The following is a 16,510-nucleotide window of genomic DNA, read 5'->3' as shown; positions in this document are numbered from 1 at the left end:
TGTACTCTGGAGTGTATTGGAGACATGTCAAATTCAGCTTGGGTGACTTACGGTGCCTGCAGCAGAAAGACTCTCCAGTCTGAGGTTTTGAGCTTCAGTACATTGGCTCTCTTGCTGTAGTCGGTGGCACGCGTGGCTAAAGCATGGTGGATCCGCACCGCGTTCTTCAGGTCCACCTCGGAAATGTCGGCGTCAGGCTTGTACTCATCCTGGGTTAAATCAAAGAAAAACAAAACAAAACAGGAAATCAGAAATGATTTCAGTGCTTTATATTTCAGAGCCTGTAAATGCTGTTCAATCCATTTGCTCATTTTGTCTCTTATAGCAGAGAACAGAAGAGTCAAGTTCACTCTAAGGTCCTCACTGAATGAAACCTATAGATTAGCAGCTCTTTTAACGTGTATCTACACTAACGCACACAACATAGTGAAAATATCACTCAGCAAACTCAAGGTTGAATGTTTCAACCTTACATGCGGTTAGTACAGAGTTTCTACCAGCAGGGGGAGACAAACACATAGTAGAGCTGCTATGCCTCATTTACTGTCTGAATGTTCTCTCTATCTCACTCCCTCTCAAACACGCACACACACACATACACACAACCAGAGCTGAGCACCATCCACCACCACTGCAATGACAGCAGTGGTGGATGTGTGTTTCTATGGTAACAGGGCAGAGGACGAGATGCAGCACCTTCTGGAGATACAAGATCATCCCCTTCAGAACCGCATAGAACTTCTTCCAACCGCGGCGACCCCTTGGGGCTGAAAAAAAGAAAAGGGGAGAAAAACAAACTTCTCTCATATTCCATATTCACATATGTATAGTAACTTATTAAAAATTTGCAAACTTCAGTCAAACGTGTGTGTGTATACAATCACTCACTGCGTTTGCCGTCCATGTCAGCGTGGCTCTTGCGGGTTAACACTCCATGTTTGTATGTGACAGCATTTAAGAGAATAGGAATGGCGATGAAAGGGTTACTGCCGTCCGTTACCCTGGCCACACGCTTGCTACCGCCCTCACACTGCTCCTCCACTAACTCTGACAGACTCTTCCTCAGCTCCTCCTCCTCACTGCACACACAAGTACCCATTCAGATCAACCTGAGCAGCATATATTCAAGCGCGACTTCTAAATGACATGCACACTTCAAAAAATGTTCCTTTTGACACAAAATGCATACTCACACTGCCCACTCAAGCTTCTCATTCTTTATTGAGTTATACAAGACCTGTGTGGGCAAAGCAATAAAAGAGAGAAATTGTAAACATGTTCTTTCTTCTTGGGTTTGTTGTAATTCACCATAAGGTGGGAATGTAAAGACATATTTCAGTTCTGAGGCTGCAGAGGAGGGGGTCTTTACCTTTAATAAGTCTTTAGGGAAGTCTTTGCCATTGTTGAGACCATCGAGATTACTGATAAACTGTTGGCAAGACATCTTCTTACCAATGTTCTGAGGAGAAGAGAACAAATAGACAAGACAGATAATAATAAAGAAAACGATCGGTTAAAGTTTCACATGAAATTTCACCTTGATTTAGCTCAGTTCAGTATACAGAAGCTGAGAAAATCTTAAATTCCAAAGCAGTCTGTAATTTCATCCCACTTTTATTTGATCCGATCTGAAGGCAGCTTTAAAAGCGTCCACTGGATGGCGGTGTACACACACATAATGGAGACTAAAGCTAAATAGACTCAGTGCTATCACAAAAAAGGAGGAAAAAAAAGGATTTGGTTTGTGGCTTTGAATTCATATTTTCTTATGAGGAGGCCACATAACAGACAAAACAAAGGAGTTTTCTTGAAAAATAACAAAAAAACATAAATCATAAAATGTTTTATGCTTTCATTTATATGCAGAGGTAGTGGGACAACGCTTACTAAGTCAAAATCTTTCATTGTAAATAGAGCCCCTTCAAAACTGAATCTGCCGTTCACTTTGTTTGAATATGAACTTTACTTTATCTATGGTGATTTGCAACAGTGCACAGGACAAAAAGGAGGCACATCAACCATGCCATCTAACCGCTAACATCAAGTACAGTGCATTTTATTTCAGGTTGAATAAGTATCAACCAATTGGGAAACAATATTTTAAACAGTCAAATATTTTTGTGTCACTGAGCAACAATGATCACTCTGTGTGGGGGTGTGTGTGTGTGTGTGTGTACGTGTGTGTTTGCGTGTGTGCATCCTTTATTATGAGCCTAATATCAGATCAGTTTCAAAACTGACTTAAAATCTATTGTTAGCCGGCAAAAGGAGGCACAGAGGTCAATGAGGACAGTGTTAGTACTATAATTATACTCACCACCTGCAGGGGAGAGAGACACCAAGGGGCCAGTGGTTAGCAGGGGGTGGATTTGAAAGTAAGGACAAAGAAATTGAAAAGAGAGAGATGATATTAGTTTGAGGTGGATTATTCATTAAATGAACTATTAGCAGGGACTGAGTCAAGTTGAGCAAGGGGGGTCAAGGAAAAGTACAGCACAGTACTGATATGACACTGATCGTGTTATGTTGGCCAGAGCTCAGCGCTCCAGTTTAAATCTGAATAGATGAGACTATTCGAGGACAGGAGAGACAGAAGCGGGTCAGAAAGTAGGCCGTGGAGGAGAGAGTAAGAGAGAGGAAAGGGTAGAGAGAAAGCCAGGGTAAGACCAAGAAGTACACACAAAAGAAGATGTGATCGCTCACAAAAGACAGCATTAATACTGTTTGCAGAAGATAGAGAACTCCAGTACATACGTGCCCGTGTAGATCGGTGTTGAGCAGCATGAGTGCGCAGGTTAAAGTGTGGGCACCATCTGCATCCAGGAAATACACAAGAGCGAGGTCAGCTAAATGTCACACACACACACACACACACACACAAATACCGCACATTTCATTAAAGTACAACATGCATCATCAGCAGCCTGCACTTAATGTACTAATGTGCTTACAGTATGTACATTTTGTCAAGGTTTATGCAAACAGCACCATGTAAATATGCTGTGGTCACAGATGTTTGTTTAACTGGGATCAACATGAAAAACTCTAACAGCAACGTTAAATCAATTCATATTTATGACGTGTTATTTCGCGACGGCATTGTTATTTTTTTTCATTGCCAATCAGTGTCACCACCACCCTCATGTCTCTGACCTTCTAGCGTGGGTGTCTGTGGGTTGCAGTGGCAGAAGCGTCTGGAGAAATGTACTAGGATCCTCTCTCTCTCCTGGGTCTCCCCCATCAGTGGAAAGGCTTTCAAGAAGTTTCTGTCACACACAAATAACACCACAAATTCAGCAAGAGGTCAAGTGCTTCCTAGAAATGCATCGCTGGAAAATAAATGATTAAAACCACTTCTGGCAGTAAACAGGTTTTGCAAAGGAAAAAAGCTGACAGCTTTGTTTGGAAACCTTATGAAATATTTCTTTGTGAGGGAAAAAAATATGAATCAAGGCAGCTTTTTAAAACGTGGCCTAGTGGTCGTGTCACAAAGGAAGGACTGCGTCATCTTTTTGTCGATGTGTGTGTGTGTATGAACTGGCTGCACTTTTGAACTGCAAATAAACGGATTTGACTTTGCAACAGTTTGGCAGAATTGACAGGTTTTGTACAGGTTGCAGATCCACTTTCATATTTCATGCAGAGTTGAAGCAAATAATCTATTAATCAGTTATTTCACTGGCAGAAAAATAATCTACATCTATTTTGATAATCAGTTCATTGTTTCAGTCAGATTTCAAGCGAAAGCATTAAAGATTTGCTGGTCTCAGCTTCTCAAATGTGAGAATTTGATGTTATTACCCAATATAATTGTAACCGAAACATTTTGCTTTGACAAAACAAGTAACGTGAAGACATCACCTTGGACATTTCATAGGCTAAATGATTAATATAGCAATGAAAAACAATTCAGCAGATTCATCAATAATTAAATTAAATTAAAATAATTGTTTCAGCTAAATGTTGCAGCTCTCCCTCCAAATTTTAAAATTACCGTAGGCTGAAGACTGAAAAATGCAGGCAACTACAGTAACCTTCGTGAAACCAGACTTTTAGTGTGTTACATGTTGTTGTCTAACAATAGTAAGGTAACCCATGGTAGCTGAACAGCTACGTCAACAGCAGTTTGAGACAGCAACATGTCGTGTACAAGGCGCTGAGAGGCTCAGAGGCTGTCAGCTCAACTGGCTAACTGTACTCAACACGACAGCTTGATTAGCACAAAGCTAATAGCTTGTGAAGAGGAAAAGTGAAGAATACACACACGCACACACATGTATTGATGTCTACATCCCGCATTCATCACCTCCAAACGCTGAGCGTGCATTACCTCAGGGCTCGATCCAGCGACAGGCCAGAGAAATCAAAAAAGCTCAGGTACTCTGATGCCACCAACTGGCTGAACTCGTTACTGCAGAGAGACAGAAAGAGCATCAGCACATCAACGTGGCACTGGAGACATATAAATGTGTTATATAAATGTTTTCTTGCTGTATTAGAAAATGCTCTTCTAGTAATGTTTTCAATAAATTCACCATGTGCAGATGTGTTTGATTATGTGTTTATAAACTGAAAAGGTGCTATTGATTAAGTCTGTGTCTCATCTCTATATGTGTGAATGTTCGAATACTGCGCTCATTTAAATAAGGCAAGTCATGTTTTCCTCTGCTTCTGGTGTCACTCAATCCATCATCTGTGTGCACGTGTTGCTGTGTGTGTGTGTGTGCTCACTTCTTGCCCAGGTGTCTGGCCACATCGCAGCGTTTGAAGCCCTCGAGGTGATAGAGGCGCTTGGCCAGCCTCTTGGCGGCCTCGCTGTCGGCTCGGCAGCCATTGGCCAGAGTGTCGGTGCTGCCGCGCTCCAAACGCTCCTGACTGCCCAAATCACACTCTTCTGAGTCAGACAGCACATCTGCGAGGTTGGCATCGCTGGGAGAGAGGAAAACACATGCACAAACACACATAAGCAGGTGCGTAGATTAAGAAATGAAACGCGTCTGTCGTTACATACAAAATGAGGAAACTGAACTGAACTGCTCAGCATTAAAACTCAAATTACGTAAACATATGTTTGCATACCCATAAGCAAAAGTCAAATGGGGTTTAAGGGACTTGTTATGACACTGACCCACTTTCGCTGTCACTTAATGTCCTACTTTAAGGCAGAGAATCTAAAGGCTGATTATAATTCTGAAGCAGCTTTTACCTGCCCTAATCTTTTCCAAAGAGCTCCTCTAATCTCAGACTGTTAACCTCGAACAAAATTTGAATTAATGTGGTGTATTACAAAAACTAAAATCTCATTTCAACTTTTCCATTCCTCTATTTCAGGGAAATGTAGCCTGGAAGTTAGACAAGTGAGTTCTTCTCCAGTCAACCTGCCCTTGAGCAAAACACCCAGCCTCAAACTGAACAAGTAAATTGTCGATTTCATGTTCATCACTAGGCTGTCTATCCCAGCTGTGAATGGGTGTATGTGTGTGATTGTGGAGCAGGGTGTTTCTGCAGAGGACTGAATGTACTGAATCACCCCTGCAGTTAAGGTTAAGAGAAAAAAAAAAAGAAATAAAATAAGCTGCCAAACAGCTGAAGACACAAGAGCAAACGTGCAGATTTCATTGCTAAGTAATAACATGCAAAGTCTGCAGGAATGACAGATGTTCTTGAGCACTTTATGCCCTGTTAGAAGTCATAACCCCTCACTCTGACACTGTAATATAGTATTGCTTCAAACTGAAATGTACTGGAAAGTTAAATTGTAAACTTTCGGCTGTGAAACCAGTTTCCTGCAAATCTCTTTTCAGTGTCACTAGGCTTCTACTAGCTGCCATCTATTTTTATTTGGAGACATATTTTAAGACAAGAACAAACAAAAATCCAAAGCACTTGTAATGCTACTGAGATGATTATTAGAACCATTAATAGTTCAACTATACTTGACATGACATTAAGAAACGAGGTTATCATACAGTGTCTTACTGAGGGACAGACTGATGAACCGTCTAATCAGGCCAAGGCCTCACACTCAGGATATCTGTTCAAGTGTCATCACGAGAAGAGAGACAACCAATGTAGAGTATTAATTACTGCCCTGCTTATTTATTTATGACTCACTAAGGTAGTTTGATAAAGATATTGAACTGTGTCCACTGTACTGCTTGGCTCTGTACACACAACAGTCCATCAGTGGGAACTTAATTAGCCTTTTATTGTACATTAAACATTCAGTGGTGATGTTTGGTTTTAATTACTAGTTTAAATGAAAAAAAATCTGTTAGTCTTGCTACTTCACTGTGCCTTCTTCACCTCTTATTACCAACATCCATAACGCATTCATCCAACTCAATCCCCGCAGACAAAACACTGAACGCTCAACAAGAGACCATTTGCAGCAACAATTAATATCATCCCTGCTGAAAGGAAAAAACATAAATTACACTCTGTTGTCATATTTATATTCAGCAAACTAGCTCAGTTTTATTTCTTAAGAAAACGATGACACACGTTCGCCTACATCAGTCTAAATAGCATTTCCTCATTTCCTGTCTGTGTGTGCATCCGCGTGGTGCCATCAGCATTCTCGCCAGATGATTCAGATGTTTTGTTGCATAATCTGATCAGGACAATTGCATTATCCTCACAAATTCAATACATTGTGCACTGTTGTTGAATAGGATTTGCTTGTTACCATGGTGACAGTAGAAGCCAAGTGTCCTGTGCTGCAAAAATAATAATAAGTAAGTGGACTGTAGACTTCTTGAAGGCTCAGTTTTGCTTTGAGTAACATCAACAGACCAATAGGAAAGACTGACAAATAAGCAAAAAAACAACAAAAAAAGAAATAATAACCAGATTCCACAGCCAGGAGGCACTTCACATGCTGAACGTTCGACTACATATAAGAATCCTATAGCTGAGATCTACAAAGGGCCGTGACTTCCCTGCCCCAGGCAAGGTTACGCTGCTCTGTCTCAGCAGATTCATTAGGCTCTTAGAACTATTCTTCATTTGGCCCCTGACCTTGGACCTCTCTGCCTACAAGGAGCTACTGCACCCAACAACACAGTTCCCAAGCTCACAGGACACATAACTCCTCCACCATGAGTAGGTGGAGGGTCATGCAAACTCCCTCACCTTATCATGGCAGATCATCACTACCAAGAATGACAATTAGATTGCAGATACGGTTGCGTGAAAGAAGTTTCGTTTGCAGTGCGCCTGGGCTCATCCTTGGGGATAGGGTGGGAACTTTGTATGTCCGGAAGCAGTAAAACCGCCACTCTTGTGTGGGGAGTAACTTGTGGTGGTTTGGTGGAGATCTGATGAAAATCCTTCCTATATGGCTACTTCTAAAGGTCTTCTTGACCAACAGGGAGAAGACCTGTGGGTAGAACCAGAACCCACGCAATGGAATATACCCCCACCCCCCCAAACTCCTGGGAAAATCATTGGAGTTCCCTCTGGGGCCCAGACAAGTGGTTGAAAATGGGGAATAAAAGGATGGAAATGTATACATAAGACCCGAGTGCCTGCCCAAAATTTAAAACATAAACACACACACATATAGATTCACACAAAATAAAATGAATCTGTGGTAAACCATCAGAACAATATCTAGCCTGGTGTTTGCAGTGAAATTGCTTTCGCTTGTCTAACCATATTAATTCACTAGGCTCAAAGAGACCTCATAAATCATTCAAAGCTCATATCAGTCGTGGGACTAAAATGATGCCGGGCTCCCCCAGTTCACTGCTTCCTGGCAATGACAGAACCAACCAACACACACACACACACACGAAATAAAAGTGAGAGAGACACAATGCGAAGTGTCAAATAATTTAGAGCAGGCCCTTTGTGATACTTGGCGTTACTGGAGGGCCGAGTGGCACACAGAAAACCTATTTGTCTATCTAAAGGCACAATTCTGTACCCCCAGGCCACAAATATTCACTCACTGCAAACAGCCACTCAGTCTGTGAGTGTGTGTCAGAAATAGAGGGCATGATAGTGCATGCCACTGACTCACATGGCTAATCTCTTTGGCTGTGCACTGCCCATACCCACACCTACTGTACAAGGTGTGTCTGCATGCCGAGTGTGTGTGGGTGCTGGTGGTTAACTGGATTATGAAATTCTGTTTTCTTTAATTTAAATAATACCTGGCCATATAAAGCTCTTTGTATGTATTTGGATTTTCGGACTATGAAGACACCTCCAGCCACAGACACACATTACATGCACATTTTCATACTAATAGTGACACTGCTGGGTCATCAATTAAGGCCATGATGGATAAAGCGTTTAGAGCAATAAGGCACCCCTCAAGTAGGTTATATAATACCTAAATTAGATCTGAAACAACAATTTATTAATGACATGGGGTACAATCTGGGTTGGTTTTTTTTGTTTTTGTTTTTTTATTTTTATCATTTATCAGGTGAAAAGCAAATTCTGCTGAAGTCTCTAAATCCACCACATGGACTTTGATAGCGTATAGTGATAACTTTTATCTAATTTTATTTCTTAATTTTTTTGTCTCATAGCCAAGGCCCTGTAGAATTATTATAGGAGACTTAGTATAGTAAGTTTCCGTCAAAGTAAGGTTTGAGTACAGCTCACTATTTCCATTTTGCCACGCAGCAGAAGGTTAATGTTCCCACCCATTTGAACGAAAAATGTCCACAAAAAATGCTGCTGTGTGAAATATTAGACTTACAGGAGTTGCAGCAAAAAGTCGAAGTGAACATCATATTCCTCTTTCCACATCGTCTCTCGGATCTTGGTAATCAGCGATGGAAGGCGCGCAACGGTCCGGCCGCCTCATCACCCAGTGGTCGGTAAAACCTCCATCGGCCCGGCTTGTGATTTAACTTCGAGCCGAAACAGACTCGATCAAGGCGGAAGTCAGGACACACATAATCACAGGCAAAATTCGTAGATGATAAAATAGTCTGTGGCGTTACTTCACCATCGTGTCAACAGGCTGAGAGTGTGTTTTGAGTTTTTTCCTTGAAGTTTGTTGCCAGCCTGAACGCTCCACAGAGGAGAGGATGTTGGGGGCGGAGCAAACGACAGGACAGACGTTTTTCTTTTTTTTTTCTTTTTTTTTTTCTAATAAATTAGCCCGTTCCTAGTGGTGGCTTTACAATGGCTCTGTGTGTCCCTGCCAGCTCAACTTCCTCTGCATGTAAGGGGAGGGCTCTGAGCCAGCACATCAGTTCAGTACCAGCGGGATGTCCTGTATCTGGACTCTCGAAGTTCACTAAGCTGCTTTCCAACATGTAGTCATTTTATGTTTGTGTGCATTGCTCTAGTGTACTGCTTCAATGTGGCTCAACCACAGATGCAAGACAAAGTGTAAAGTCACGTTCCCTAAATATAATCTGCAAACAACACTGATTTGGCCAATATATATTAAATATAAGGGCAACAAATTGAGTATTGAGCTAAAAAGTTACAGGGCAGGATATAAATGGTGAAGGAAGGTTAAATGCTTTTATTCTGACAGTATCTTTGTATGGACTTCTGTGATATAAATAACGTATGCTAATATGGGCAAACATAAAGATATAAAAATAATTACCCCACAAAATGTGATGGATTATGTGCCCAGGACACTGACACATCCATGCATGCTAGCCTCACCATCTAAATCCATCCTTCCTCTTTTTAAAATCTGGTGGAAAGAAGAACAATAGAAAAAGCAGAGGACAAAGAGGCAGCTGTAGGGTCAAAAGTACAATATTTGGGGGAACGAGATGGAAGATGGGACCAGGGACAAAACCCTGGAGCATGTCTGACTGATATTTGGACAGGATTTTGTACAACCTGGCTCTGCACATTATTAGGTACAGACATCAACAATGACTAAACTTCCATGACAACAACAACCACACATATTCATTCAGCACAGGGGTCAGGATAGTTTTCTGGACCAAGCAGACACTGCTGAAAACTGATGACACGTTAGTTTTTCAAGCAGTTTACGACCTTGACTCATGGATAACCTTTGTCACTGACACCGTGGATTTCTCAACCAGCAGCAGAATTTACAAACCAATTGTAGCACAGATGTTCTAATGGCAGGCATAAAAAAAGATTGAGTGTTTTGAACAGTTATCCAGAGGACAATACATGAGGAGAATACCTCTCACTAACATATGCAGCCTATTTTGTATAGTTATGCTCTATCCAGATGAAAAATAATAAACACATACCATGTACCAACACAGAAAAAAGCCGCACAATGTGATTTATTATGCCTACAAACCTATTTCCATCTGTCCACCCATACTAGAAATGAATAGTGTCACAGAAACCTTTTGTTGCTGCAGCTGCTTACAGATGCAGGAACTTCAACTTCTTCAATGGATAATTTATTAAATTAATTTGTTAAAATTAAAGTCCCAAAGTCAAATTGAACATTGACACACTGCCCATCTATGCTTCTACTTAAGCCCTTTCAATATGCTACTTCTAACTGAATCACACCTTGTTGTTCAGCTTGTTCACTGGTGTAATCTATCGAATTATTTTAATTGTGATTTCTAATCACTCTTGCTATTTTTGCTAGTAATTTTGTAATCCCCTGCAAAAATCAACTCCATATTAGAAGAGTTTGTATGTCCCTGTGACCCTGGCAGCTGAGACCTGAGCTAACCTTCAACACATTCGGGGCTGGTTTGTAGTTGAACATGAAACAGTTGCCATGAAAGTATGAAAGACAGCATCTCCAAGTCTGAGGCCTTAGTTCTCTTTCAGAAAACAGTGGATTGCTCCCTCCAGGTTGGGAGTGAGTTGCTGTCACCAAGTGAAGGAATTCAAGTTCCCTGGGGTCTTGTTAATGAGTGAGGGTAAAATAAAGAGTGAAATGGACAGGCGGATTGGTGCAGCATCAGCAGTAATGAAGATGCTGGTGGAGGGGAGTTCAGCCTGCAGGCAAAGCTTTTGGTTTAACTGTCCATCTACACTCCAACACTCACCTATGGTCGTGAGCTTTGGGTAGTTACTGAAAGAATGAAATTGTAGATACAGGCAGCCAAAATGTGTTTCCTCCACAGGGGCACTGGGTTCAACCTTAAAGACTGGGTAAGGAGCTCAGACATCCAGAGGACTCTTGGAGAAGAGCCACCGCTCCTTCAAGTTAAAAGGAGCCAGCTGAGGTGGTTTCTTTGGACGTTTTCCAGGCACAGCCAATGTTGCTGGGGAGTCACTGCCTTGTTTAGCCGGCTGTCACCATGACCCCTTCCCAGATAAGTGGCAGGAGATGAATTGATGGATATTTTTTGATGAATATTTTTGAGAATTGTAATATCTAGAGCCAGTGTCAGCTACTGTTGAAACTTAAAATGAATATCCTATGAATGACTTTTATATTTTTGGCAAATATCTAATTGATTGACCTAAGAGTCTCAATAATCAGGTTTGGAAGTTAGCCATCACAGTTGTTTGTAACCAAGAAACTTTTCAACATGCTGTCACGAAGTTAAAAACCACATGTAAAACACGTAAAATACATAAATCCATTAAAAATGACACCAAATATATGAGACTGACATAACATCAATATTTACTCATCAGTATTGAGCCAAAATTAACATTCATGTCAAATATACTGTTCAACAAAAAGGAAGATAAAATTATATACATGGCCATTGCTGTTATAGTAAATGTTGTTACCTATAACCAGAAAAATGTAATCTCATAAATTGTAATCAGTTACTTTACAGGCCTGGCACAATGTTGTGGTAATGGTTGTTTTCTGTCTTCCTCTCTCTCTTTCTCACACACACATAAACCCACACAGGACCCAAAAAACACCTACTCAGCAGCAGACAATGGACAATGATGACCTCTTCTGGCTGGGTAAGACTAATTATGTTCAGGTGTGGGATATGGTGAAACACTGAACAACTTCATCTGACAGCAACAACAACAACTAAAATCGGCTACAGACTGAGAGAGGAGAACAGCACAGGCCAAAACGAGTCTGGCTCTTCCACTCAACACACACAGGAAGTGCTGACAGACGCCTCAGAGGAGAGAAGCCTGTGGTAAGAAGAACCTCATTCAGCCACAACAGTCTCTGGTACAGTAAGACTGTGGGATGTGTCATAGAACATCGAGTTGAGCTATAAATAGACAGGGATAAATCTGTCGGTGCTGAAATGATTCAGGTCGTGTGTGTGTGTGTGTGTGTGTGCGTCTGTGGTGAGAGGGTGAAAGGGAGAATTTGTATGTATTAGTGCTTGTGTTGCAAAAGTGTGTACTTATATTTTTTATGCCGATGTGTGTGTGTATCCATATCAGAGCCTGACTGAGAGCCAGGAGAGGATAATCTGCAGGATGTTTCAACAGCGCTATAGAACCATGCTAAGGGTTTTATTCCCAGAGTGACATCCTGAAAAATGTGTTTATGCTTATAAGTGAGAAACAGTAAGAGGGAAAGTTTCAGAGTGTGAGAGCATGATATGAAAGCTCCCACATCTGTCACTGAGTGAGCATGAGGATGTATGAACGTTATGTGCATTTTTGTTTATGCTTCCATGCTGCTGGCCTGCATGCCTTTTATGTGCGTATGTGTGTGTTTCTGCACTCGACAGTGTATATGAAAGAGATTAGTCCACGCGGCAGAGCTGCTTCTCTGATATGGAAACAACTGCGACTGGCTTTTATCTGCTCTGCTTGGCTTAGATCTAGTAAGCGCGCAAGCCAGCTACATTTCCCACAGGGATGCACATAGAAACATATGCATACATGCAAATCTGTAGTCAGAGATACTGCACACGTGCCTATGAGTAAACAGCATGCATAAATCAGCACACATTCATGCTATAGACTTCCCATCTCAGTCTGTCTTCTTTCTCATAAGCATTTCTATGTAATGATGCTACACCACAGGTTGCATAAGCAGCATTCAACCAGTTGGCTCCATTGAGTAGATCTAGGTGGCTATGTGCAGTAAACAGACAGACAGAGTTTGTTTGAGGCAGACTTAATGTCATTACACTGCACTCTTTCAGTCTTCAGACTGACCACTCAAAGCCAGCATTCACCCATTCACACAGATATTCATAGACTGGTGGTAGAGGATCATCAGGATTCATACAAACACTCACACACCAATGGAGGAGCCATGGGGAGCAGTTCGGGGTTCAGTGTTTTGCCCAAAGACACTTTGACATAGTAGCATAGTATAGAGATATAGTCTACTACAGTATTGAATGCACCAACCTTCCAACTGTTGGATGACCAGTCTACCTCCTCATTGACTGACAATCTAACCTAAAATACAACCTGACTGACAAACTACATGATGTACAAACTGAAATGTTTGAGACCCTAACAAGCAGGTTTACTAAGAGACTAAAACACTAATTAAAAGTATCACTGACTGCTTGAAAGAAACCCTTCACCTCTTATTGCTGTGTGTAGGATTTCTTGTCAACTCTGTCTGCAATATATGCCAGTGTTTTCTATATCCCTGTGGCCAGCTGCCTACTTTATCCACTGATGTCAGAATAATCAGCAGTAGCGGGGAGAAGATCTACAGGGGGAGTTTGGCTGGGGTAAGATGAGGTTCTCTTCACTCCGCATTCTCATGAATTCTCTGTCTGTTATGAAGGTCAAAGCCTGAATTCTAGATAGACTCTGCATGCACCTGGGCTATCTAAATCAATAAAAGTATGTTGATTCTATGAATCAGTCAGTGGTGTTTCTTTATACTGATGTTAGATAGACGGATATTGACTGTTTACACAGCAAAAAAATGTAAACAATATAATAACATTAATATTAAGAGTGAGTAAGTGAGGCATGCAATATTGGTGTTTGAGCTGCATTGAAGGGTATGTTAGACATGCATATGACTGATTTATGCAGCATTTAGACACATATGATGACCCAACTGTTTCACAATGCATGCCAGGGTTTTCCTGAAAAGAAACACTACTTTGTCTTTTCCTCAGTTTTGTCATTTACATACACTCTCTGTCACCTCTAATAAACACTCTTGCTGTGTGGCCATGTTCAGAGCTGTTTGTCTTGTAAACAAACCATCTTTGTTTACAGAATTCTAAGTATACCCGGATCCTGTAAAATAACAGGATGGAATCATTTTAGCGATGTCGTGAAACAGCCAGCCATGCTGCTGCAGCATCCTGATGATTTCAATCATGTCCTGACTTTTCCTCTACACCATCGTGACGTTTGTACCGACATGATGTGAGAATATCCGTCATCCCCTCAGGATGAACTGCTGTAACTTTGGTGATCCCCTCACCATTCCTTTAGCAGCATCATCAGGCCAAATTTTTCATCTGTCCGATATTTATTTATTCATTTAATTTGCATTTCCAAAACTTGAATGAGCACTATATATGATTCTATGTACCAGCAAACTGTTCAAACAGCTTATTCAAAATATAGTTTCCAAAAAATGGAGAATCTATTTCAAAGGCATAAATCTGAAAATTTCTTTTTAATGACAGAGAATCTGGATGACAAGAAAACACAAGAACTGCCTGCTAAATGTTTCCCAAGTTAACTGACTGGCTGATTAAAATGGCGTTTTTCATTTGTTGCTTTGCAGCTGCTCTGTCCAGCAGTGAAAAAGACTAGTTGTCCAAAAGTTGAACTCTGCCAAATATGTGGATACCCACCAGGAAGACTAAAGGTAGGGAGAGGAGAGGAATCAAAGACAAGAAGCAGCTGCAGGAGATGAGACGGAGCACACAAAGAGATGGGGCGACTGACTGATAAGATGCCGATTTATAGCTTGTATTAATGACTGTTTTGCTTTGACACACACATTTTATACATATTGTGGATCAGAAAAAAAGAACTTTCATGAGGCGAATTTTAAAATAACAGTGTGTCTGTCTATTCATTTTGAGCTGTGCATCAAAAAATAAAAAAACTTCCACTGCTGTTTTCATCAATAGCAATTTTAGATTTTAGCCATCCTACTTCAAGCTACATCAGTTCAGCTGGGCGGACAGAAAATTCTGTTAAAACTATGTATGCTCACTCCAGGAATATTATAAGAAAATATTTTGACTGTGCTTCAACTGTGATTTTTTTTTTTTTCAGATTAATAACTTTTACCTCCATTGGGTTGCACAAGAAATGCTAATACTATTAACTTCTCCTTTCAATAACTTAAATAACTGAAGCTGCATGGACATCAAGGATTTCTAATTCAGGATAAACTGGATACTGCGAGTGTCTTTATGACCAAAACCATCCCTTTAAGACTGACTAGCAGATGTATCCACTCTAGATTTAAGTGCTCAAATGTCTGGCAAGCTGGCTTCCATAGAGCAATAATTGCTCACTTAGGCACACACACACACACACACACGCTCTAAGACCCTGCCGGGCAGAGGAAAGCTGAAGACGATGATGTCATGACATAAACAATAGCTCATTCAGCTTGGCGCTGTGGTCAGGAAGCCAGGCCGTGCTTAAAGGACAACATCTGTATACGGGGGGAGAGGGAGAGAGAGAGAGAGAGAAGGAGAGCCGACATCTTAAATCCTGTAACTCATACTGAGCTGTGGAAGCTTCAGGAGAGTCTGTGAACAAATCCCAGCAGTTAGCCGGGTTGATCATGTCGGAGGTCTGCGCATCTGTTTGGCAGTAACTGAAATTGTGCAGCAGAACAAGCGGGGCAGTGGAACAGACCTATAGCAGTAGTTCAGGTTACAAGGCTTTCCCCATATGGTTCCTGTTACCAGCTTCCCATTCAGTGGCTCTCCAAAGTCTTCCTCAACCCTCTATAGTGCTATTAAGGTAATTAAATGTAAGAAAGTAGTGTCAGCTGTTGCTGTATTCCCACAACTCTTTCCTCGGGGTCTATGCCAAACAATAGATAAATTGGATGAGTGTAAAATCTCAACATTGTCATAAAACAACTGTTAGATACTCGTGCTGTTCTTTTCATCGAAGTGATTCATTATACTGACAGACATCCTGTATCTTATTTCCATACTGATGTAGAAATTTCATGTGTTAATCTCACAAATGAAACCAGCACACTAGTCTTACAAATTCTGTTTCCATTCAAAGAAGGTCTTGCATACATCTTTGGTAATTTGGCAGCATTGAGGTTATGTCTCCCCCCGTGTGCAAGTATGCATTAAGCAAAAACGGTTGAAGAAAACAAATCTGCAGGTCTACTTCATGAACTTGCTGTCTTGATTTACCAACACGGGTAGGAGCTGTTTCATTTCAAGTGCAACAGTCCCGCTTAAACGGTCCCACAGACTCTACAAAAATGTAAAAGGTCTTCTACCGCAGCTTTGAATTTTTTCAGTATTGTGTTTTTGTCTGATTGTTGCTGTTTAAGCCTGTTACGTGAATGTCTTGCTCATTCTGAAGTGCACAAAGCTATTCAACCATGCAGAGTAACACTTTCCTTCCTTTACTTCCACAAAGATATGGAGGTTTTCAGCTGAACCACAAGAGTCAAGCTTTTTTTGATTGCTTTTTAACAGGGCCATGTATTTTA

The 16,510-nt window shown here is 41.0% G+C and overlaps 1 protein-coding gene and 1 long non-coding RNA gene across 2 annotated transcripts in view; one reads left to right on the top strand and one right to left on the bottom strand.

Moving 5' to 3' along the window:
* psd2 (pleckstrin and Sec7 domain containing 2) overlaps positions 1-16,510 on the bottom strand; it is a 32,207-nt gene that overhangs the window by 4,441 nt on the left and 11,256 nt on the right. Inside the window, exons 4-12 of the mRNA XM_046406195.1 lie at positions 4,732-4,929; positions 4,331-4,411; positions 3,154-3,266; positions 2,755-2,813; positions 1,370-1,459; positions 1,194-1,237; positions 889-1,079; positions 697-767; positions 52-209 (exon numbers count right to left, since the gene is read on the bottom strand). Of these exons, the coding sequence (XP_046262151.1) occupies positions 52-209; positions 697-767; positions 889-1,079; positions 1,194-1,237; positions 1,370-1,459; positions 2,755-2,813; positions 3,154-3,266; positions 4,331-4,411; positions 4,732-4,929 (1,005 nt within the window). The remainder of the gene's footprint in view (positions 1-51; positions 210-696; positions 768-888; positions 1,080-1,193; positions 1,238-1,369; positions 1,460-2,754; positions 2,814-3,153; positions 3,267-4,330; positions 4,412-4,731; positions 4,930-16,510) is intronic.
* Positions 11,806-14,893, top strand: LOC124068190. The gene is made up of 3 exons (XR_006844888.1): positions 11,806-12,053; positions 13,494-13,568; positions 14,591-14,893. It is a non-coding gene; the product is annotated as an uncharacterized LOC124068190 (long non-coding RNA).

Source organism: Scatophagus argus, chromosome 12 (genome assembly GCF_020382885.2).
Source record: "Scatophagus argus isolate fScaArg1 chromosome 12, fScaArg1.pri, whole genome shotgun sequence".
Lineage (NCBI taxonomy): Eukaryota > Metazoa > Chordata > Actinopteri > Scatophagidae > Scatophagus > Scatophagus argus.
This window is presented reverse-complemented; position numbering and strand designations above follow the sequence as displayed.